General features: G+C 44.7%; 1 protein-coding gene across 1 annotated transcript; it reads right to left on the bottom strand.

The window, feature by feature from the left end:
• Positions 1–449: 449 nt before the first annotated feature.
• ZNF318 (zinc finger protein 318) lies at positions 450–22,041 on the bottom strand. The gene is made up of 10 exons (XM_036766186.1): positions 21,544–22,041; positions 20,445–20,596; positions 14,744–15,359; positions 12,612–14,033; positions 10,597–10,696; positions 9,404–9,735; positions 7,490–7,696; positions 6,932–7,031; positions 5,293–5,411; positions 450–4,894 (listed from the first exon to the last, which is right to left on the bottom strand). The coding sequence occupies exons 1-10, from the start codon at positions 22,039–22,041 to the stop codon at positions 1,610–1,612; spliced, it is 6,831 nt and encodes a 2,276-aa protein (XP_036622081.1). The 3' UTR covers positions 450–1,609.
• Between the last annotated feature and the right edge of the window lie 1,520 nt (positions 22,042–23,561).

Genomic DNA, 23,561 nt, shown 5'->3' with positions numbered 1-23,561 from the left:
GATTATTCTATTAAGTGGATATCCTGAAGGCTAATTTGTCAGGTTCCAAACAAGGGCAAGAGTTAGCAGCAATCAAGGAAATCAAGGGTAAGAGCCCTATTTTCCAGAAGCACTCCACATCAGGGTCATGGGCCCTGTGATTTCAGTCCTGAGGTAAGGTACATTGACCAATTGAAACTTGGAACTACCTGATGATCCCAGCCCATGTATTTGTCTTACAACTTCCCATATATTGATCATTCTACTAAAAGCTAGATACTGTGTTAATAGTTCCTGTGAAAATATGATTAGCAATTTCAGGCTCTGGGGGTAAGGGAGTGAATTGTTCACTGAGAGTCCAGCTAGATTTTCTTCTGTGTTCACCAAAGTCATTTCCAATGTAATTTGAAGGTCCCATTTCCTTTGCGGTTCAGATGTATTTGGTTTCCAAACAAAAATCCAGAATGAAACATGTTTGATCAATATATTTATTCCAAGGTGATTTACAATGAAAAATAAAACAATTAAACTTGTGTAAGCCAAACACATGTATTCTTTAATTATTTTTTAACAAAATATACAACCCAAAATACCACTCTATGGTGGAAGTGGCCTGAAAGGATAGGAGGTGAAGGGAGGGGCACACATAGGTTCCTGGCACAAGGACCGAGTCTGATCCCAAGATAAGGTTCAGGTCTTCAGCCTCTTCATGCAGGATCAGCTGCTAAATGATTTAACACAAAAAGTTACTGGATCACAATACAATGAATGAAAGGCCATTTAAAATCATGTAAGTGACCTCAAAGTGTGTCTGGTCCAGGCGTCGAGCCATGAGCCTTACCGATTTGTTGTCTTCCAAAAAGGGAGTCAGCTAGATTTTCTTCCATGTTTACTGAGGCCATTTCCATACAGGTTTGTGGGTGGACAGGATGGTCTCAAGCACAGGTAATAGTCAAGGGAATTGGGGAGATTAACATGCCACAGATCAAGAGAGACAGTGAACAAATGAACTACTCACACTTCATTTCAAACAATACAAAAGCAAAGTCACCTAGGCTGAATACTTAAGAACCATTATTCTCCATTTATCCATGAAGATTTCCCAAGTCCACAAGCCTTATGGTATTTCCCAACAGGAGATTCATTAACATCCCCACAGAATGGAACCAGGTATGAGTACAGCAAAAAAAAAATTTTAGTCAAACCTAGTTCCCTCCTTTCCCCAAATCCAAGAACTGGCAAAGAATCAAAGCCAAAATACAACCAAAAACACACCGCATATTGAGCCAGATAGAATCCATTTTAATGGCAAAGTACGAGAAAAGAAATTGGCAAAAGAATTCACAGAAAAAAAATATTCTTTTTTTAAACATCTGTACAGAAGATGATGTTGTATATATATAGTACTTTTGAGAAAGGGAGAAGGAAGTATATTTTCTAACTTCAACCAATATTCATTGTATGATGCTAAGTGCACCATTACATGGTGTCTCCAAAATGGAGGACCAGTCGGTTCCTGGACCCTCTAAATACCAGAACTCTAAGAAGCCAGTACAACTTATTTACAAGTAACTCTGAAAGTCCTCTCCTCTCCATTTCTAACATTGGTAACACTAGATTTTGTGTGGTCCTAGGTAGCATCAACTGTACCTTCCTCCTGCGTTGGCATTTCCTTAGGGCCTATAGCAGCACTAACAACCCATTCTTTTCCAGGATAACTTAAGGCTGGCATTTCTGCAGCACTTAAAGTACTGTTTTTGTCCACTTGAGAAAAGGTCTCCATCACAGAGGGGGGACTATGAAACTCCGGCTGTAGTGCGCCTGCATCCAGGCTACTACTCTCAGATGTATCACCTGGCTCAGAGGGCAGAGAACAAAACTTCTCTTCCTGCTTTTCAGAGACCGACATTACAAAGCTGACCAGGTCTGGCTGGCAGGCAGATGGCCGAAGGCCTGGAGAGCAGATGGTATCTGACTCCAGTCCTAGTGACCCCTCAGCCTCTAACTTGAAAGTCTCTTCTGTATTCTCAGGCAGCATTCCTTCAGCCTGGAGGTCCAAGGGTTCATGTGTTACTTCCATGTCCTCATCAACAGTTGTCGACACCAGCAGAGTTTTCAAACTATCAGACTCAGGCATCTTCTCATTTCTGGGCGTAGAATTTTGTTTATCCTTCGTCCCTAGGTCAAGTACCACGGTTTCAGGAGGTTCAAAAGCAAACTCAGAAAAAGTAGAGGTAAGGTTAGTTGACCCTGTGGAACACAAAAATCTCCCTTCTTGTACATTCTCAGACTGGGTAGCCAAGGACTCTTGGACTGGTTCTAACTTACCAATGGAGAAATCAGAAGCTGGATTGCCTGGGGCATAAACTATCCCTAAATCTGTAGTTTCAAGGCCTTCTATAGGTTTGCTTTCTGTTGCCAATCTTAATTCAGTACTGACAATGGACAACTCTGTGAATCCTGACTCTTGTCCTTTTGGAATCTCTATGTTCTCAGGTTTCTCAGTCTCCTCTTCCAAACTAGCTGGTTGGCAGGTTGTTTTCTTCAGCTCTTCCTCTGGCTTTTCTCCCCCTGATTTGAAGTCTCTCATCTCAGGTGTTCTACTAGCTGGTTCAGGGGATTGGTCATCCTGACATTCTTCAGGATCAGCAAGCACAGCTTGCTCTTGTGGGCTACCTGTTAAATAAATGTTTCTCCTGACTACAGACTGGAGAGATGATTCTAGGACAAAATGCTGGACACCTGTCGACTGTGGGGTCTGTGACACAGATCTAGTATCTGACTGAACTGAGTCTGTTCTTATTTCCATAGCAGATTGAGCTTGTGTATGTGGTTCTGTCATTACCTCACCTAGACCTTTCACTTCCGGTTCTACCACCATTTCCTCAGGCTGATTAATAATTTGGTCATCCCTTGGCAGGTTGGTCTGTTTGGCTTCTCTCTTCCATACATAGCTGTCTTCACATTTCAAACTGGAATCCTTCAGGCTGTGGGGGTCCCTTTGCACTATGGATAATGAAGTCTGAAGCTCCTCATCCTGGTCACCTATTCTCTCTTTCCCCACACCCTCTGAGAGTAATAATCTCCCTTCTTCCAGCTCAGGGGCTGCCTCTAACTCACTTCCACAATGCTCTTCAATCCTTTTAACTTGGCTATCAACTATTCCAAGGTCCCTTGTGTCTACCAACTTGGCAGGACATGCTATGTCTGATATTGGGGGGGCTGGCTCCTCTACACCAGGAGGACCTGGCTCCCCTGAGTTGAGGTCAGCTTCCCCCTCCAGACACATGTCTGTACTGGTCTCACTCTCATAAGGACTACAGGTCAACATGGTTGAAGCATTTGCCTCTGTGTTGACGTCTTCCTGGGGTTTACCCTGGTCATCTGCCACACAGGTAGAAGCAAAGTCCATTCCTGTAAGAGGCTGTAGGCAGCCTCTATTCTTTAGTCCCAAACTCGGTTCTACAATTGTCCGCTGTTTTGGGGATCCCACAGTCTTTGCAATGGGCTTGGCCAAACAGCTGTCCACAGGAACATTGGCCAAACCCTTGTCCTGGGATATCCCCTTTAGAATACCACTCTCCCTAGGGCTGAAAGAACTATCAGAGTTCTCATTTTTAGAGGAGTTGCCACTCTCCCCATTGGACAATGTGCTATTGCCCAACTTACTTTCTGGATTCCCTTTACCACCAGTGCTGTAGAAGATGTCATACAAATCCTTGGCATTAGCTGTAGCTAGGCATGAATTCCGCTTCTCCAATTTTTTGGCCTGTTCACTGAATACACCTGAGAGCGGTGGTGGAGGACGAACCAGCACAGACAGCAGAGCCTGGTCATGGTCACTCTCACTCACCCCAGGTGCCACCTCATCTGAGGGGATGGCAGCAGGGTGCACTGGAGCCAAGATGGAAGCTGGCAAGACTGGAGTCAAGAGATTAGATCCCCCTATACCAGGGGTCAAGATCTGGGATATGGTAGGAGTTGACTTGACTGGAGACAGTCCAGTGCTTGTCTGGGCAGGTGGTGCAGTAGCTGACTTAAGTGTAACTGGGAATGGTGGCGGTGGCGGAGGTGGGGGAGGCGGAGGCAATAGCTGCTCAGGTATGGGAGCTGGCTCATTTTTCTCAGCCAACACAGTCTTTTCCTCTGGGGAACTTTTTAAGATCACCTCTTCCCCACCAAATGCCTTAGAGATTATGTCAGGAGGTAGCAGGAGATCAATTGAAGACTCTTTGACCACTGGCAAAGGTTTGGCAGTGGCACCTGAGGATTTAATGGACAAGAAAGTGTTAAGAGGTGCAGGCTTGCTCACTGTAGCTGAGCCAGACTTGCGTAGCACTGTGGTGGGGATAGGAAGGTTAGGCCGGATTTTGGCCTGGGTAGAGGTGGCAACAACAGGCATCCAGGGACTGGTGTGAGCAATGACAGTTTTCCCAGACAGTTTGATCTCAATGGGCTTCACTTTCCCAGCCTGGGCTTTGCCATCCTCTTTGTCCTTGTTGGTTTCCATATTCTCTTCCTTAGGAATGCTTGGGGTTACTGCAGAACTTTTTTCATCATCCTTTTCTGACTTCTTCCAGCTGAACTTTCCAAAGGAGGAGGATGTCTGTGACTCTTTTGTCTCTTCTTTCAGCTGGAGTTTTATGGTCATTTTTCGCTTGTTCTCAAGCTTGTCTGGGGAGTTCCAAGTCTCAGAGAGCTGTTCATCTAGTTCTTCAGAAAGCTTTTCTTCATCTTCCTTCATTTCTTTCACCACTTTTGCCTTCTTCTCATCGGTTTCCTCCTTTGGCTTCTCACTCAGTTTTCGCTTCAGCTCATTCTGCCTTCGGCGCTCAGTCTCTAGGACTACAGCCAGACCTGCCTGACGATCTAGATTCCTTCGCTCCTCATACAGCGGGTTTTCATCCACATATTTCTGTTAAAAGAAAAGGCAGGGGCTCAATGACTAGTTTGGGTTACTAGGAAAATGAGAAAACCTTGGTCCTGACACTGTTTTGAACAATAATGTTACCAGTATAGAAAACCAGAGGTTACCTTTCTAAGGAAGTACACATTCTCTTGACAGGCTCAGTGTCTCTTTCTCTCTGGGGGTTGAGACCTTCCTAGAAGTTGTCCCTTTTGATGTGGAACTTTAAAAAACAAAAAGCTCCAATCTGCAGTCGTACCAGTCAGTGTTACTTGGGTAAAAATGCAACAATGACTCTTTAAAATTCTTTATGGGTTTTAGTTGGTGAATTTGGGGTGGCAAAGGAAGTTAGAGAAAAAGGCACTAGAGCAAATGGGGTAATACACTATGCTACTCAAGAAACCAACCTTATACTTCTCATTGTGCTGATGACATTTCACATGTTGTTCTCCAGAAATTGGATCCCCAAAAAACTCCTCACAGAGTTGGCAGTAATATCCAGTGATGGGAATCAGAAATTCAGAGCCTGGAGCAAGCAGATAAAGAGTTAAAGAAATGAGCACACAACACCCACAATGACACCAGCTAAAGGAAGTTCCATGTACCCATCTCTGAGTCAATATGGTAAAGAACAAAGCTCTTCACTTACATTAAGTTAAAAATCTTATTCCCTTGGAGCTCTCTCAATGGTTTGTTCTTCCCCATCTCAAATTTAAATCATGAACATAGGACTTCCCATCCTTCAAACCTACAGAAACCTGGACCTTGCCATCCACCTGCCAATGTACTCGCTAGAGTACTAAAACTTGTCTTCCACTTTCTAGTACATTGTCTGGATTACTGGGTATTGCTATCCACCCTGATGCTGCAGGCTCTTATATTTGTTTTCCCCTACTCTTAGAACATAAGCTCTTTGTGGTAAAAGACTGACTTGTTTTCGTATTTGTTAACACAGTGCTTGGCATACAGAAAATAATATTTTTTTTTTTAATTCAGTCACCCATCTCCTTACTTTCCATGCTCTAGAGTGCTGTTCCACAGGCTAAATCTCTTAGAAATCCCTTACAACAGAAAAAAAAATCACTAAATACTTCTGATACAGGCCTTCTTAAAAGCAAAGTGTCATCTTAGGGATGTAGGCTTATGTGGCAACTTCAAGAGATCTTGGAGAAGAACCCATGACAGTTGTATCAACCAAGATTTTTAAAAATCTCACTGATTAAATAAAAGCAGAACCCCTAAGGAAATGCTCACAAGTTTTTCTTGCCTTGTCTTCAGGAAGAATGGAACACATTTTTTTTAACCATTCCCTAATTACTCTAGCTTTGTCCTAAGAGTGGTTAGTGGAATCATCACTACTCTCCTCTGAACAATGACTTTATGAAAGCTTCTAAAACCCACCCCACGTGCAAGAAAATCAAAACAACTAGCTTTGTCACCTGCTCATTTGATGCCATTTGTTGCTGAGTTCTCAAGAAGGCATTTCATGGTCCCTTGATAATTCTGTTGCCAATTCTCTTGGAACCTCAACTACCACTAAGCATCCAAAAAGGTTTGCAAACAGTATTACAAGACAGTCAGACCTGAATTACTCATGAGTTATTCAATGTCAAATTATTCAGTTAAAGTTGTCTATTCTTTAGATCCATAGTATGGCAAATGATGATTACTTTTCAACAAGGGAAGATCAAGAACAAAGGAACTTATTTCCCATTGCTCTAAGTACTTCGCTCTCTTAACAACTAATCTAGACCCAATCTGGTTCTTGCAAAAGCAAAAGCAGTTAAAATGAACTATTATCTCGCTGACTTTTCTAAGTTCACTGAGTTTCAAATTTAAAAAAAAATACTGAGTAAGAGGATGGTAAATAAGAGAGCCAATAAGAGAGCCCAGCTCAAGCCTGATCTTGATCATGAGGACACCATTCACCCTACTTCTATCCTTTGCTGTTTCTCTTAGAAGAATCCTAGTGCCTCCTACTATCATAGCCCAAGGAATCTTCCACCAACTGGCTGAAAAATGAGTTAAGTAAAGAAGGATTCATACCTTTGGCAGGGACTGTTATTTTATCAACGCGCTTTGTGGTGTCTTGCTTGGCCTCACTCTGGATCTTCGAAGCCCAAGGTCTGTTGTAGGGATCCAATGTCTATTTGCAAGAGGCAGAAGTGCTCACACAACAGCACTAATAACTCAAGGATACACCTTTCCTCTCATTTTCTCTCCCACCTGAGGCCATAGGCTCCAGCAACCCTCCCCCCACCCCATCTGCCAAATGGTTAAAACGGAAATCACCTGTGAAAAAGGTAAACAAATGTTAGAGCAAGCGGCCAGCAATGGATGAAGTGAAACTCAAAAAAAATCAGGTACTCAAGGAATCAAGAGACAAAAGCTCCACTTACACTTATTATGGTGTCTAGGTACAGCCAGGACCCCTAGACTGAGCTGTGGGAATGGTGTCTCCTTCGAAGGGGTTGCTTGGCTCTTTGAATTAGGGCTCCTGCCCACATGAGAACTTTTCACTTGTCAGACAGTTTGAGATGTGGAAGGAGATACAGAGGTTTGGGGGGAAGGGAAGGAAGAGAGGAGAGAGGCCAGGACACCTACCTGTCTATGCTTCTTCTTATGCATGTGAGTAAAGAAATCAAACATGGTCCCACAAATAGTGTTGCAATCTCTGCACCAGTGGTTTCCAGCATCATAATATTCATACACAGTAGCCAGCTGGGAAGAATGCTTGACTGAGGGCTGGGATGAGGTATCTGTGGGCTTGGGGCTCTTGGCATGAGACTTCTCATTATTCGACTTTGACTCCTACAGGGGGAAAAAAGTTTTTCAAATAGTAGAGCTCAGAATTTAACCAACTCCAGCCATGCTAGGGACAATTCAAACAAAGTGCTCTCACTTCAGGTTTCACAGGCTCCATACGACTGTACCTCCAGGATACAAGCTCTCCCCATTGGTTAGATCTTCAGGAAAGAGAAGGGAACCTAGAGAAGACTGGCTCTAAGACACAGTCACTGATACTTCACGGTTTCACTTCACCACAAACACCAAGTCACAGGAGTCGCTGAGATGAAATGCACCAAAAGAATATTTCTTAGGAAGTATAGCACTCATTTCATTTCTTCTTTGAAAAGCTTAAGAGAAGGCCTAAGCACCGTGCATAGGTAAAATAGGTGATTACCTTCAGACTATGATGTGAAAGGCTCTGGGAATGCACCTCTACCTCCAAAAGTAGAAATTCCACCATTAGATATCTATTCCTTCAGTCTAATCCGTATTTGTTTTTAAAATACAACCCCTTGGGGTAACCCGTTAAATCTTCCTTCATAAACTAATTTCACCACCACATTAAAATACTTTAGTTGGGAGCAAAGCACTAAAGAAATGGAAGGTGGTGTGGGGGGAGGGGATACAAAAGTATAACTTGGGATATGGGAGATGAGCTGCAAAGTGGGCATTATGAGGAAATAGAAAGTGTTGGAGATTCAAAGGCAAATGCTAAATATTTCTGTCATTCCGTATGGGAATCACTATACTAAGAACATTAACCTTCAATCAATACACAAAGTTATATAGAGGAGAAATCGCAAGGGCAAAAAGGATATGGACAGGGCAGAAGTTCCTCACTAGGAAGAGGAAAATCAGACTGCAGGATTAGTCCAGATGCGTCGTCTACTCACAACCCTGCCAGCTCAGACTGAGGACTCACAGGCTCCAAGGCCAGTCAAGATGACAGAGCGCCTCAGGATCTGAGAAAGGCAGTCATCATAACCTATGTGCCAGCTTCAAAGGATCAAGACCTCAGTACTCCTTCCCTTCAGAGCTCCTCTCCTCACAGTGATGCAGGCAATAGGAACCACAGCTCCCTGTAGTTGTGCTAAAAGGACATGGGGAGACTAAAATTCATTCCTCCTAGGCCAAACAGGCTAGGAAATAACATAAAATTATGTGTGGCCTGAGTCATCTGGGTATTAAGCTTCAGACGAGGTCATATATAGACTTTCCTTTAAGTCTCCAAGGTCCAGAGAAACAACTCAGCCCCCCAAAAAAATATTAAGTCATAAAACAGAGAAAACTGCCAGTAGAAATCCAGAAACCTACTCTGTAGTCAAACCCAAAAGAGTTCCTTCAAGAAAAATAAGCACATTCACCACAGAGGGTGAAAAGATGCTATTCTTTTAAAAGGGAAAAAAACCTGCCCTCTCAACCTGGCCTAAAATGCAACTCATGGTTTTCTGCACACTGTCCCAATCTCTATCACGGACCACACCACCTCCAGACTGACGCTTCTTTCTCAACCGTTAGCATAAGGTACCACCAGGAAAACACTTATCAACTCCAGTAAGTTCTGGGGAAATAACCAGTCCCTAAATAAGGGGGCTGACAACACACAAGTGACTGCATTTGAAAAGTACACACATCCCCTGCTCTGCCAGGCCTTGACCTAGGTACAGATGATTAGGTCTGATGAGTCCCAAGACACTCTCCTTATCAATATCTGAGTTCAGACATTACCTTGCTAGAGGAAGAAGAGGAGGAAGAGGAGGAGGAAGAAGAGTTGTTAGAGGATGGAGACACTTTTTCTGGGCTCTTGGATTTCTCAGCCTTCCCAGACTTCTCTGACGACTCTTTGCTATCATTAGAAGGCTTTGGGGTTTTATCAAAGATGTTGATCCCCAGGATCTGAGCCACTTTGTCCAGCTCAGACTGTTTCTTTTCTGCTGCCTCTGCCTCACGCCGCAGCTCTGCCATGTCCTTCATGATGTTGTCCTGCAGTCGGCTCACCTCCACCAGGAGTGGGTCTTTGTGGCCATCTTTCTCCCGCCGTTTCTTACGGAGCATCTCTCCTGGTGAGACAGCAGCAGAAAGCATCATATGGAAAGTCAGTTAAGAGCGTATGCTATTATTTCAACAATAATGGGAAGAAAAAAACAACAAACTAGAACTAACAGGCTGTAGAATTTTTTCCCAAGGTTTAAAGAGCAGAATAGGTAATCATTTACTTTAAGTAAATCCTAACTGGAGATAGATGAAGGGACCACATAATCTCTGGTGGCCTTTTCTATTTCATGACTACATCTGATGATGACGATGATGATGACAATGATGATGATGATAACTCAATCTAAAATTCTTCCTGAGACTGGGTGGTCTGAAACAAGATAGCTAAATAGGTCTTTAAACCAGAAAAGGTATTCTTGCTCATGTCTCATTTAACTTGATCCAGAGGGCCATTTTGGAATTTTGAAACAAAATTCCAGATTCTCTCCTTTCCCCACTACATTTTTTAGGCCTAGAAATAGTCTTCTTTTCCCAATCACTCAGGTGTATTTCTTACCCATGAGAATGGTTCTTGCAGAGGTAATAATGAGCCTCCTCTACTCTTATTCAGTCACTTATTCCAAACCCAGACAGGGATACTGAGAACCTCACTGAAACTCTTACCCACTCTTCTCCCACACCACTGCAGCAATGAAACTGTCAGATTCCAGTACTGATGTTAGAGCAAAAGTCCCTACCTCTCCTACGTGGCTAAGAATTCAAGTTTCTAAGGTAGAGGAAGGAATGACTGTATAACTCAGGCCCCAGGGGCAACAAATCCATTGTCCTAGACTCTCCCTAAATGCTTTCCAACTGGCTTTCCTTCTCAAACTGGGATAAGGGCCTGGCTCACAGGAACAGCTTCATTCTAGGGCAAGGAGCAATACCTTGCTGCTTATGAAGCCGATCCAGCTCAGTCCTGAGATAGTACATCTTCTTCTGCCGTGCATCCCGGTCACTCCTCAGTTTTTCCCTCTCTTCTATAACCTGTAGGGTACAGAAGGGTATGGTGCTTCCTCTCACTTCCAGCAACAGACTCCATCTATATTACTAACATCCCTTCCCCAAAAGTTCTCATACTTGACAATCTCAAAGAGATAAATATGCTTGCTTGGAGATGAATCCAGTATCTTTGGGCTCATACCTGAATTAATTTTTATTTTAATAAAGTGGTCAGAAAAAACTCATACCTTTCTCTTCCCTCCTCCCTCCAGACATCATTTATTCAGTCAGCTACACTATTTGAGGAAGTACTGATCACTCCCAGTAAGTCCCTTTCTAAGTTAGGAAGTTAGATCCAATAGAAGTCCACGTGAAGGGCATGGCAGATGGTGTTTCTGGGCCGAGAGAACAGACCAATGGGTTTGAGTGATTTCTGAACTTCAGAGACCAAAGTGAAGTCCTTGCATTCATTGGCCTTGGGTCTAGGGCTTATACACAGGACTGTGGGAAAAGAAGCAGTTACTGAGAGCTGGCTCTGAGTGTTTTTAGGTTCTGTCTCCGTAGACGCCACCAGCCTCCACTTCAGGAGCCAAAGAACATAGACTAACAACAAGTGATATTTCTATAGCTATTTAAGTATTGCAAAGCATTTTACAAACATCTCACGTGATTCTCCCAACAACATTATCATGTTCTCCAGCTGCTGTTATTTTACCTGTGACACAATGAGGCTGAGAGAGATGGGAGTGATTTGGAAGATTCACACAGCGAGTGTCTGAGACCAAATCTAGACTCAGGTCTTCATGATTTCCTAACTCCAAATCTAGTGCTCTACACCACCACCTAGCTGTCTCTACCTAGCTTGTAATACCTAGGCACAGAAATATAAAGGCTAAGAAAACAAAAAAGGGGGTAAGACACCCTGATTTTCTGTTCTTTTCCCAATGTCTCCATATCTCAAAATATACAAATTAAAAAAAAAACAAATCCAGTATAAATATATATATACATGTATGTGTATATACACACACACAAACACACACATACACACATAAATATTCCAAACCTAACAAAATTATTTTAGATCCATAAAGATCTGCAAATGGCATTCAAGTTATATTGCATATATTTCAGTTGTCCTAAACATTTATAATTTCTAAGCCCCTTCCCCCCACCACAGAGAAAAATGAGCAAGCCAAAAAACAAAACAAAATAAACTTCCCCCAAAAACAAAATGCTGAAAGGTTTCTTCCATGGCTTCAAATTTCCTAAGGTTTTCTACATCTATACAACTCTCCTCCCATGGACTGGGAACCCAAAGGGTCATTATCAAATAAGAACATATGTGAGTGCTTTGCAAACTTTAAAGAGCTACCCAAATGTGAGGTACCATTATGAGGCCATCACTCCTGGTACTTACTCCCTGTAAGGACAGCTGGAAAAAGCAGAAACAGCAGAGCTTATGTTTCACAAGCCACATCTATTTCCTGTGATCACTGTTCAAAACTCACTAGAATGAGGCACAAAGATCCGTAACTACTGCCCACCCCCTTAGCCGGAAAGCTTCTAATAAAGGCATGACCTGTTTAAGACTTCCACTCCAAAACATTCTGCATTCAATACCATAAAAGCCCAACAACGTGAATCAAGACCTTGGCTTTGGATAAGGAAGTCAGAACGTCAGTTGAAAAGACAACTGTCCTCCCAAGGTTGGATCCAGAATCACACCATGGAAGGACCGATCACCCTAAGGAGCAACACATGAGGAAATCTGGGGGGACAGGCACACTTGCCTGGGACAGGATTATAATTCCTACAGCATCTGAAGAAACCGGTGCCTGACCACAACTCCCATACCCTGAAGAAAACAAAAACAAACTTGGTGCCCCCTGAGCTGGCAACCACGGCCTAAAACAAAGGACCCAAATTCACGATATTCAACCACAAGGCTAATCTTCACCTTCTGCTTCTGGGAAGCCCGGTTCTTCTCATCTGAGATCTTTTCTGGATTGTATCTCATAAGTGGTGGAATGGGTAGTCGAACTGGCACCTTGGTAGAGTTGTTGATGACAGGGATGGGAACTAGCAGTGATTCATCCCTCTTGGCTTCAGCAGAGGTCACAGTGGGGATTACACGAAGGTTGGGGCGGCTAGGGGTGACTTGTTTAGTGATAGGCATAAGTCTGTGGGGATCAGTCAGTGGATGGCCAGGTTGCTGGGGAGAAGGGTACATGGGCCAGGCAGAAACTGCATATGCCATGTAGTGTCTATAGGCATCAAAGGTGGAAGGAGGCATAGCAGGTGTCTGGTAGTTTGGGGGGATCGGAGCTGCAGAGAACTGAGTATTAGTAGGAATCTGAAACTGGGTCACAGAGGAAGTACAGTGTGGTGGTAGTCTAATTGGGGGAGCTGGGGCTGAGGGAATCAGACATCTGATGGCAGATGATCGGGGCCCACCGCTGGCCACTTCTGGTCCTGGCATCTGGCTCATAGGATGGTCAGACTTGAGAAATGGGGAGCTGTTCTTTGCCCTCAGATAAGGATCCACAGGAGAGACTGCATGCGGCCGGGACACCTCAGGGGAACGAGTATCGCTCCGCCGTGCCTCCCTGCTTTCCAGCCTATGTGAGTCTGAAGAGCTCCGATCAGATAAAGAACGTCGATCTACTGAGCGTCGATCAGCTGAGGAGTGTGAGGACAACTTCTTTCCATGCAGTCGTTCCTGGGTGCGCACAGCCAACTTGCTAATCTCTGCCACCCCAATATCCAGCCCTATGGTCTTAAGTAAGTTATGGATTTTGGCATATTCTGGATTGGTTTCCTCTCGAGCATCTAGTTTCAGAGCTGAAGACGGGGAGGGAGAGGAGTTTGCTCTCTCTCTCCGAACTTCACTCCCAAGACTTCCAAGGGACTCTGGTGGGGATTCTGGCTTTAAGTCCTCCTCTTCATTCCCATAGAGAAACTTCTCCTCATCCTCTATATCGGGGAAGCTACGTCGCCTCTTTTCTTGGGCACTGGTAGGGTCTGCCAACATACCCAGAATTCGGGAAAAACCACTGCCATCTTGGCTGGCTCTCTCATGGGGCAACAAAAAATCTGTGTGCCGCTCACCACACTCAGCCTTCCCATCTATTTTCTCCTTGTGGCTTAGAAAACTTCCAAACTTCTCTCTGAGGGGGCTAGTATCCTTAGGTAGCCCAGAAAGAGGACCCCACTGATAGGATTCTTGGGGTTCCTTCAATGCAGTCTCTGACATGGCTACTTTGTTGTTTTCAACTTCTGAAGTAAAAGGGGCTGTAACACTGCTTGGGGGAAGAGATGGGTGGCCAGAAATGAGAGGAAGTTCTTGGCCAGAGCTGGTACCGCTGGAAAAACTCTCCATCTGCAAAGAAAAATACCATCGATTTAGCCTCCAAGTAGATCCATAGCAGGATCCTATTTAAAATGCATTTGTTCACCTACAACATTATAAAAGCTAGTTTCACATACAACTCTCTTTATGTTCTTTTTATATAGAAGTGCTCATGCTAAGTTCATCTGTCAAAAATAATAAATACAAAATCAAAAACAAAAAATAAAATGCATTTGTTCTTACTAAGTCAGTTGGAGAAAGTAAGTACAGATGAAAAAAAATTATCCTTACGCAGGTATAGGAAGGGAATAGAAGAGGGTGTTCTGAAAAGGGAAAACAAAGAACACAGTAGATTGGTCCCAGGCTCACAGGGATATAATACTCAATCTTGCAGGTCTGACAGGTTCCTGTTAGTTCTCTCCAATGTCAACTACTTGTAGGTCCTTTTACAAACAGAAAGAGCTAGATGCTTAATCACTGATGTGCTACTAATACCACAGATCCCTAGGAGTGACTCGGATGGAACTCCTCCTATTTAAGAAAACCTTTGCCATCTCTCAATATATACATTTTGGCTGAACAATAAAACAAACACAGCAAAAAGAGCTCAGAGGAGCCCTTTAGGAAAACACCCAAAGATATATCAAAACCAAAATTTAACAATAACAGAAAAATGGACCCAGACTGGCTGAGGGAAAAGGAGGGACTGGGCAGATGAAAAACAGAAATAGGATTCAGACCTGCAGAGGTTCCACATCTACTTCTATTCGCTTCTTCAGAATGGACTTCTTGGGCATCATAGGCACATCCTCTGGTCGATGCACCGTATATCCTGGCTCTGACCCTGATACTCCAGAGATGGTACAACTGCTGCTGCTGCTGCTATCCACCCCGACCAGATCCTGACCCAAGCTCCTGTTCCTCTCTTCCTCTTCCTCCCGTTTTCTCCTGGCAAGGTCTAGCTCCCGGAACTCAGGGTCCATGAACCGGGAGTTTGGGCTGTGCCTTCGCTGTCGGTAGTTTCGAGCACCTGAGACATAGTTAGAGTGGTCCCCACCCAAACTATGCAGCTTCTCACTGTCATCGTAGCGGGACCGTTTGGCTTCCCGGCTTCTTTCCTCAGATCGAACAGAGTAGGAGACTTTGAGTTTGTCTCTGTCTCGAAGGAGATCATCATGACGGCTAACATGGGTATTATAGTCAGACCTATGGAGAAAGGCCTCTCTTGTCCTGTAGTCCTCGTCAAGTCGCCCCAGAAAAGGGCTAAGAGGCCCTTCTTCCCGGGTGGTGTAGCGCTCAAGGCCCCGGGAGCACTGGGAACTATGTGTGAAGATAGGACCATCAGCCAGATCATCCCTGAAGAAAACAGAGAGGAATCACTGGATATAATGGATTTCAAGACAGTAAGGACAGAAGAGATTAAAGACAAATGCTTCTGGGACTACTCAGCGCATTCCAAAAGGCAGACTATAATATTATAGAAAGGTTAAAAAATAGGTAAGAACACATATCTGGTGCCATGGAATAGCCATTTTAAGGAAAGTTAGCTACTCAGTTATTTCCACTAGCATCAACATGACTTTCCCAGGAACATTTAGACATCTCATCTATGTATCATAGTGCAGGCTTCCAAGTTTCAAAGATCCTCTGGTCTCTCCTGTCAGTTTTCTTCTGCCCTGTTTGAATGCTCATAAAATAGTAGGCTATTCTTCAGGTGAGGATAGTATAAGTGAAATTCTGGCTCATCACATTTTTACCTCAAAGAAGTGAAAAGGGAAGGGAGTTTCAGGTATGGAGGAAACAGAAACTAGATTAAACCTCTATCCTGGCTATATCCCAGCTTCTGATTACAAAGCATGGTTACAAACCATTCTAACCTACTCTGGGAATCCCAGAAAGCACTCATCACACAAAGTGTTCTTTCCTCAATACTGATATGCACTTCCTAAAGAGGCTGTCAAATACCCCAAACATCAATGTCACACTACCCAAGTCAGGACAGATTTCCAAGGGCAGCTTACATTTGAAGAAAGGAAGAGTCTTTTGAGGTAAGGAGTAAAATATAAAGACCCTCTGGCACTTCAAAAGCATGAAACTTTAGAAATCTACATTTTAAAAAAACCACAAAAAATAAAGTGCTTACTTCTCACTCAGATCCAAGGAGACAGTATCCTAAAATTAGGATAATCATTATTGGTGCCTTCTGCAGTTTCTACTACTGATTTTGTATTTACTAGGCACGAATTCCTCTACAGGTCTAGACCTGAATAACACTGATTAACAACCCTATGAAAAGCTGTCCAGGATAAAGTTTATCTTTCCAGAAGAAGGTGAAAATAAAACTATCAGGGAAGAAATGTTCCTATTCCTACCTCTTCCCTGTATTGGGAAAGGTTGGAGGTATAGTAGGTGATACAAATCCCAGTGTAGTGTATGGATTTGACAAATTCATTTGTGCTGCCAAGGCTAGATCCTAGTCAGACCCAGAACACAAGACGGTGCTATGCAACTACCAACTGATGTAGACTCTTAGTGCCCTATCCTATTATAGAATCTCAGAGCTGGAAGCAATTTCAGAAGTCTTCTCGTCCAACCTATACCTAAACAGAAATCCTTTCTACGACATTCCTGAGAAAGGGACAGCCAGCCTTCTTCTGAAAATCTTCGATGGTAAAGGAAGCTATTTCTTGGAAGAGGTGTCAGCACAAAGTATTGTCAATCTAGATGGAGAAAGGTAATTCCCAGAAAGCTGGAATCCAGTCATAAGATCTCAGATTTCATCTCAACAAGGTGAAGAAATACTGGAAGGAGTAACATGTTAAATGAACACACATATCAAAATTAGATCGTTCAGAAACTTACAAGTCTCTTTTCCCAAACAAGGCTCAACAAGCCAAATAACCTCAAAAGAAGACAGTGATCATAAAGTCTCAGAAAGCTCTAAAAATTTTTTAGCTTTTGCTATCAGACTCAGTTCTGGAAAGGGTATCCTTTGCAAGGTTTGGCAGGGTCTGGATGTTAGAAAAATGGTCTAGTTGGGAGTCCCCATTCTTAACCACTGATTTACTATGGAACTCTGGGAAATTCCTTTCTCCAAGCCTGGCAAAAGCAAGGCAAAAAAGCACTGGCCCTAGCCTACTTTGTTTTTGGTTTTTTTTTGGAGGGGGAGGGCAGGGCAATTGGGGATAAGTGATTTGCCCAAGGTCACACAGCTAGTAAGCGTGTTAAGTGTCTGAGGCCGCATTTGAACTCAGGTCCTCTTGACTCCAGGGCCGGTGCTCTACTCACTGCACCACCTGGCTGCCCCCCAGCCTACTTTGAAGGAAGAAGAATGAAAATTAAGTATGAGAGATACTGAAATAAGTTCCATGAATGGAAGTTGTATTAGAGGTACCATGACAGCAGAGAATTCCTGTTAGAACCAGGCTGGTTCCCCCATAGACAATGTATTCATTCGGCACAACCAGTCAGAGCACATATGCCAAGAGGAAATTGCTATCCTAAACAGAAATGTACTCAGCAGGATAGAAATGATCATCCAGGTAAATCTACCATGACATGAAATTCACAGCTTTCACAGCTTGGCCTCAACTTACCTTCTAGGCTCACCAGTCCTTTCCAAACCTCTGTGCATTACTATCCAGCCAAACTCACCTTCTCTCTGTTTCACACACAAGGTGCTCTTTCTCTAATTTCCACACCTTTGCACTGGCCATCCTCTATGCCTAAAATGTTTCCCTTTCACATCCAACTCTTAAAATCCCTCCCTTCCTTCAAGATGAAGTTCAAGCTTCATCTTCTACATAAAGCCTTACCTGATCTTCCCCCACTGCCAGTACTGTCCTTAACTACTTTGGCATTTATTCTGTATATACTTTCACATGTATGTGTTGCTTCCTTCCAGAATGTAAGCACTTTAAGAATAGGGTTTTTTTCTTTGTATCCCTGGCACCTTACAGGGATTTAATAATGGCTGACTGATGTGATTTAATAAAGACATTGAGTAAAAGAAGGGAACCTCAAGTTATTTGTAAAGAATTCATTTATACCCAAGTGTTGGGGGGAATAGCTCCTCTCAGCACCACCACCAGCTAAAATTGGCTCACTGCCAAAGGACATTCCAAAGATAACACAAGCCTTGGTAATTAGTCTCAATGAGCAATGTACAGGAACTGAACAGGAAGAAGTCACAACTGTATAAAAACACGGGTTGGATGGGGGTAAAAAAGGATAGAGAAGAGCCTTGTGGAACTTCTTGTTCTTTTCACCTTTCCCTAAAAAGCAGGACCGAATTTATTTATTTTAAAAACAGGGCCTTGGATTAGTACATTATAATGGAAGGGTGATATTCTGGTAAACAACAAAAAGTAAGCAAATCACCTCCAGTGCACAGTATGTAAGAGAATCAGCATGTATCTTGACTTACCTAAGCTGACCTTTCACTTTCTGAAACAGAAGCAGCTAGGAAGAGTGAATATAAATGCCTTCTATGTGTGGCTTATTCACATACACTGAAGCTACGACTCCAGACCAAAGGCTTCAAAGCTACAGAGCCATGTACATTTTTATCTTCCCTCATTTTAGTTTGCCCACTTTAAGTGATGCTTTGAGGTGAATGGTATTTAGGGGCAACTATGTTCCTCTCATCCTTGCTTCACATTTGTGCCCAATACCCTCCTCCCCACTTCATGTGCTCTATGCATTAATGTACAGATACATTCTCCATCTGAGAGCAAATTCACACTTACTGCCAACCAATTTGTACACTTTCCACAACGTGCTGGGAATGGACCAAAACAGACATTGTCACAATCTTCAAGCTTATATAATTCAAGGGAAGTTGAGAAAAGCAAGCTCCAAAATGGTTACTTTCCTTGTATAATTGTAGCCCTTTTCCTGCAGACTTGGGAACTAATGCCAAATCTAAATTTAGTTCTCTCCGAAATATATTTCCCTTTCTTCAACACCTAATAGTTTCAATACAGTTCCTTACATACTTAACATGTCAAGTTTTTAGCTGTTATATTTGATGTAAATATTTCCTCAAGATGCTATCTTTTATTTTCTTTTAATTATCTGTTATAAAAATTTATTTTCATATAACCAAGCACAATGTTAACTCTATCCATAAAAGATACATGGCCGAAGGATTTCAAAAGAAGAAACACATTGTTAATAATCAGCTTTTAACATAGCTCAATCCCACTAAAAGTCAAAGAAACTAAAATTAAAAAAACTTTGCAATACCACTTTATAACCATTCACATTGGCAAGAATAATTAAAAGCAATAAAACTCAGTGATGACAGGGTTATATAGAAAATGGCACACTTAGTACTGACGGAACTTGTAGAATCTTTTTGGAGAGAAACTGAAAGTACACAGTAAAAGTTAGAAAAATCATCATACTTTTTCTACCAGTAATTCCATTGTTGGGGATATACCCTGAAAGTGTTATCAAAAGCAAAAGAGCCATTTCTTAAAAGATTTTCATAGTGAAATTATATGTAATTAAAAAAAAACCAACCTACATGTTCCAAAGTAAAGGAATGGCTAAAACGCAGCATGTTGATAAAAAAGAATAACGCAATGCAATTAAGATCAGCAAGCATTTGAAATAAAAGGAAATCTGCAAAGGCCTATAAATGTCTAAATAACAAAAAGTGAAAAAAAGCAGAACCAAAAGAATGGACCTCACACAACGATCATATTAGGAAAAGTTAGTGAGAATTAAGGAACAAAAAATTCTGATAGAGCAACAGAAACAATGTTGATATTTCTTCGAAAAGATTAATTAAATTAATGCAAAGTTATTAAGCTAGCTTTTTTGAATTGTTGCTCAATGTTAAGTTTTTCATAAAACATTTGGTTGCAGCAAAATTAGAATTTAATGCCATAATGGGCCAGACCAATCGTGTCTAAATTATGTCTGTGTCAGAAGGTGGTTACCAATAACCAATGGACTGGAGGACAGCTATTCCCATTTTAGCATCATCGTAAGTTAAAGAGGAACTCTTAACATCTAACTTCCCTTTAAATGTGCTATGATTTTTTACCCATTAGTTTAACCTCCTATGAATCTATATTTTGTTTATATGGTTAGTCCAAAAACTTTTTAAGAAGAGCGCTTTAGTTCAGTATTCCAGGATTTGTTGAATAAGGACATTTAGTCACATTATCCAATCTTTACCTGATCTTACAGACTTTGATCATATTCAATCAACCTTCCAAATTTTTACCCAAATAGACTTCTCAAGCATCACAGTCTTTATCAGTACCCTTCCTTCCTGGAGGCCTTCCAACCCTCTAGGCCTATTACACTCTGTGCTGGACATGGATCCAAACTTCAGTGCTTCAAAAGCACAAGAACTTCAGCAGTGAAGAGCCTCCCGTCTAAAATTACAAGTCACTGTCGTCACCCTGGGCTTTGGGAGAATCCTACCTGTCCATGTCACCGAGGTTATCCACTGGAGACCCCAATCGATCATTAAGCCTCCGGGGGTCGGGTGAGCCGAGGCAAAATCGGTCGTTGCCAACAGTGATCCGCAAGCTTTGCTCCACAGATGATTCAGGACGCAGTCCGGGAGATCGCCTCTGCAGGGACAGAACACAAGGGCAGGTTCCCTGAATTTTGACAGAGAAGATGAGCAGGGGTTCACAGAGGTTAGAAATAAGAGGTCAAACCGGAAAGTACCAAGAAAAAAAAAATCTCCCATTTCCCAGGAGTGAGAAAAAAATGACAGTGATGTTTGCTCAGCCCCAGGTGCTTTCGAGAGCATTTCCTTGAAGGTAGGGGTTCACCCCCCCTCCACCTTTTCCCCTCTCCTGACCCTGACACCGTACTCTTAGACTCTATTAGGACAGACAACCTAGGGGCCCTGCTCATGCCCTTTCACATGGACAACACCTTACAGAACCACTCGAGGAAAAGGAAGTTCTGCCACTGGGATTCAGACGGATCTCTTACAATAGAGGTCCGTGGCTCAGCAAGCACAACTCCAAGGGGGGGGGGGTGGGGGGGGAAGGAGGCCTCGCCCCCCTCCTGCTCCCTTCTCCCCGCTCTCAACAGGGCTAATTTCGTGCCGGATAAAGCGGAGAGGCTCGGGGGCCACCGCTCTTCCCCTTTCTGCTGGGAGGGCCGGCACGCACGAGCCGTCTCCCCCAAGCCCCAGAGGACTGCAGTGCCGCGAGTCTCCGGGGGATTGCTCAGGGAAGTAAAGCCCCGCGCTGCCATTGCCCAGGCCCTACGGACAAGTGACGTGAAAGGTGGCTCGGGGGAAAAAAATAGAAAACGGGTAGGTGTGTGGCCAGTTTTCCCACACCGCTCCATCACCGCGGGGGCTCCTCCACTCCCGTTATCCCTCGGGGAAGACCCCGTTATACGGTAACACATTCTACGGGCCCGGCTAGGCCCGGAAGGGTGTCTACACTGCCTCCGTCCGGGCTCAGGCCCGGGAGGCGCCGAGCGGGACCCCGGCGCGCGGGGGTCCTCCCTGCTCTGGACCCCAGCCCGGGGGCGGCGGGGCACGGGGGTGGATTACCCGGCTGCCGCTGTCCCCCGGATGGTCTCCGCGGCCGTCCCGGGCGAAGTCGGAGCGGGAGCACGAGCGGCTGCTGCCGCGGAAGCCGCCGGAGCCCGACGGGAAGAGGCATCGGGGCCGGGTCGGAGAAGGCGAGGCCCGGCGAGGGCAGGGCGGGGAGCCCCGGCGGCCCCGCGGTGGGCTCGGGGACCCGCGGCGGCTCCAGGGTGGAGACGGAGAGCCGCGCCGGCGGCCGCGGAGGGAGTGCGGCGGCGGCGACGGGGAGCCGTGGCGGCCGCGGTGGCCCGAGGGGGAGCGGGGCCGACGGCCCGGGGCCCGGGAGGAGGCCGAGGACGACGAGGAGGAGGCGGGCGGCGGGGAGGCGCGGCGCACCGGCCCGGTGGAGGAGGAGGAGGAGCCGGCGCTGCGGCTGGTGCGGGAGCCGCCGGGACCCCCGCCGCCGCCGCCCTCCTTAGGCCGATGCGAGGAGACAGACGAGCGGCCGCCGCTGCGGTACATGGCGCCGGCGAGGGCGGCACGGGCCCGGCCCCGAGAGGGAGGCCGAGACCGCTCCGACTCCGCGGTGCCCTGGAAACCAGCGCCGCCGCAGCGCGCGCGCGCGCCCCCGCCCCCGCCGCCGCCTCAGGGGCCCCCGCGGGGGGCCGGCCGCGCGCCGCCGGGTCGTTGGGGCGAACCCGCGACACGCCTCCTTCCTCCTCTCCCTCCCTCCCACCCGCGTCCCCGCGGGGATTAGTCGGGGGCGGGAGCAGCGGAGCGGGAGGAGGGAGAAAAGGCGGGAGGCGGGACTGAAAGAGGAGAGCTGACGCGAACGCCTCACACAAGATCCTCCTTCTATCCCGCCAAGATGGCGGCCGCTCGCCCCGCCCCTCGGGGCCGCGTGACTCTTCCGCTCCCTGACCCTAGGTTTTGAAGGCCGGGGGGCGGGGCTAAAAGAGGCGGGGTTGGGGCCAGGAGGTCGGGGAAGAGAGAAATGGGTGGGGCTGGGCACCTGAGAAAGGGTCCGCCCACGCTCCCCCCTCTGGGTGGTCCTCGTAAACCACCCCGAGGGGAAAAAACACTGGCGGGGAGGGGGAGTCATAAGATCTCATGCGTCTGACACTAGTTCCTTGCACATAGTAGGCCCACTCCACCACAAAATTTTTTTAGAACTTTAAATTATTTTTATGCTTTAAAAATATAAAATTTTAATTCAAGATAGTAAAATTTTGGTTAGGTAAAATTAGGAGATCATGGTCATGCAGTCACAGATTTGAGGCAGGAGCTTTTAACTTATTTTTGACATCATAGTGAAGCCTATGGACCCCCAATACAATACATAGGATTATAAAGGAAACCAATAATATTGGAATATATTTTATCAATGGAGGGAATGTGGGAAAATTAGTAAACTAATGCATTGTTGGTGGAGTTATGAAACGAATAATTCTGGGGGCCCTGAGTTATGAATGGTTGACCCAACCATTCTGAAGAACAATTTGGGACTATGCCCAAAGGGCTATAAAACATGCATTAACATTTGCCCCAGCTATGCCCCTACTAGGTCTGTATGCCAAAGAGATCAAAGAGGAAAGGATCTGTTTGTACAAAAATATAGCAGCTTTTTTTTGTGGTGGCAAAGAATTAGAAATTGAGATTGATTGGGGAATGGCTGAACAAGTTGTGGCATGTGATTGTGATGAAATACTGTTGTGCTGTAAGAAGTAATGAGCAGAATGGTTTCAGAAAAACCTGGGAAGACTTTATATGAACTGATGCAGAGTGAAGTGAGCAGAACCATTGGACGTAGTAATGGCAGTATTGTAAGGATGATCAACTGAGAAAAACTTAGCTACTCTGATCAAGACAATGATCCAAGACAATTCCATATATCTTTTTTTATTTAATATTTTATTTTTCCAGGGGTAGCTAGGTGGCGCAGTGAATAGAGCACCAGCCCTGGAGTCAGGAGGACCTGAGTTCAAATTCCGCCTCAAATATTTGACACTTACTAGCTGTGTGACTTGGGCAAGTCACTTAAC

This window comes from Trichosurus vulpecula, chromosome 7 (assembly GCF_011100635.1).
Source record: "Trichosurus vulpecula isolate mTriVul1 chromosome 7, mTriVul1.pri, whole genome shotgun sequence".
NCBI lineage: Eukaryota > Metazoa > Chordata > Mammalia > Diprotodontia > Phalangeridae > Trichosurus > Trichosurus vulpecula.
Note: the sequence above shows the minus strand (reverse complement) of the source record. Positions and strands in the feature narration are given on the sequence as shown.

What these genes read in the sequence shown, in the direction of transcription:
- ZNF318 (XM_036766186.1), bottom strand. Translation starts at nt 22,041, where the DNA reads ATGTACCGCAGCGGCGGCCGCTCGTCTGTCTCCTCGCATCGGCCTAAG. An exon ending in TAGATGTGGAACCTCTGCAG is followed by an intron (nt 14,034 to 14,743) that starts GTCTGAATCCTA and finishes TTTTCTTTGCAG; the next exon opens with ATGGAGAGTTTTTCCAGCGG. An exon ending in TCGGCTTCATAAGCAGCAAG is followed by an intron (nt 9,736 to 10,596) that starts GTATTGCTCCTT and finishes CTGTCTCACCAG; the next exon opens with GAGAGATGCTCCGTAAGAAA.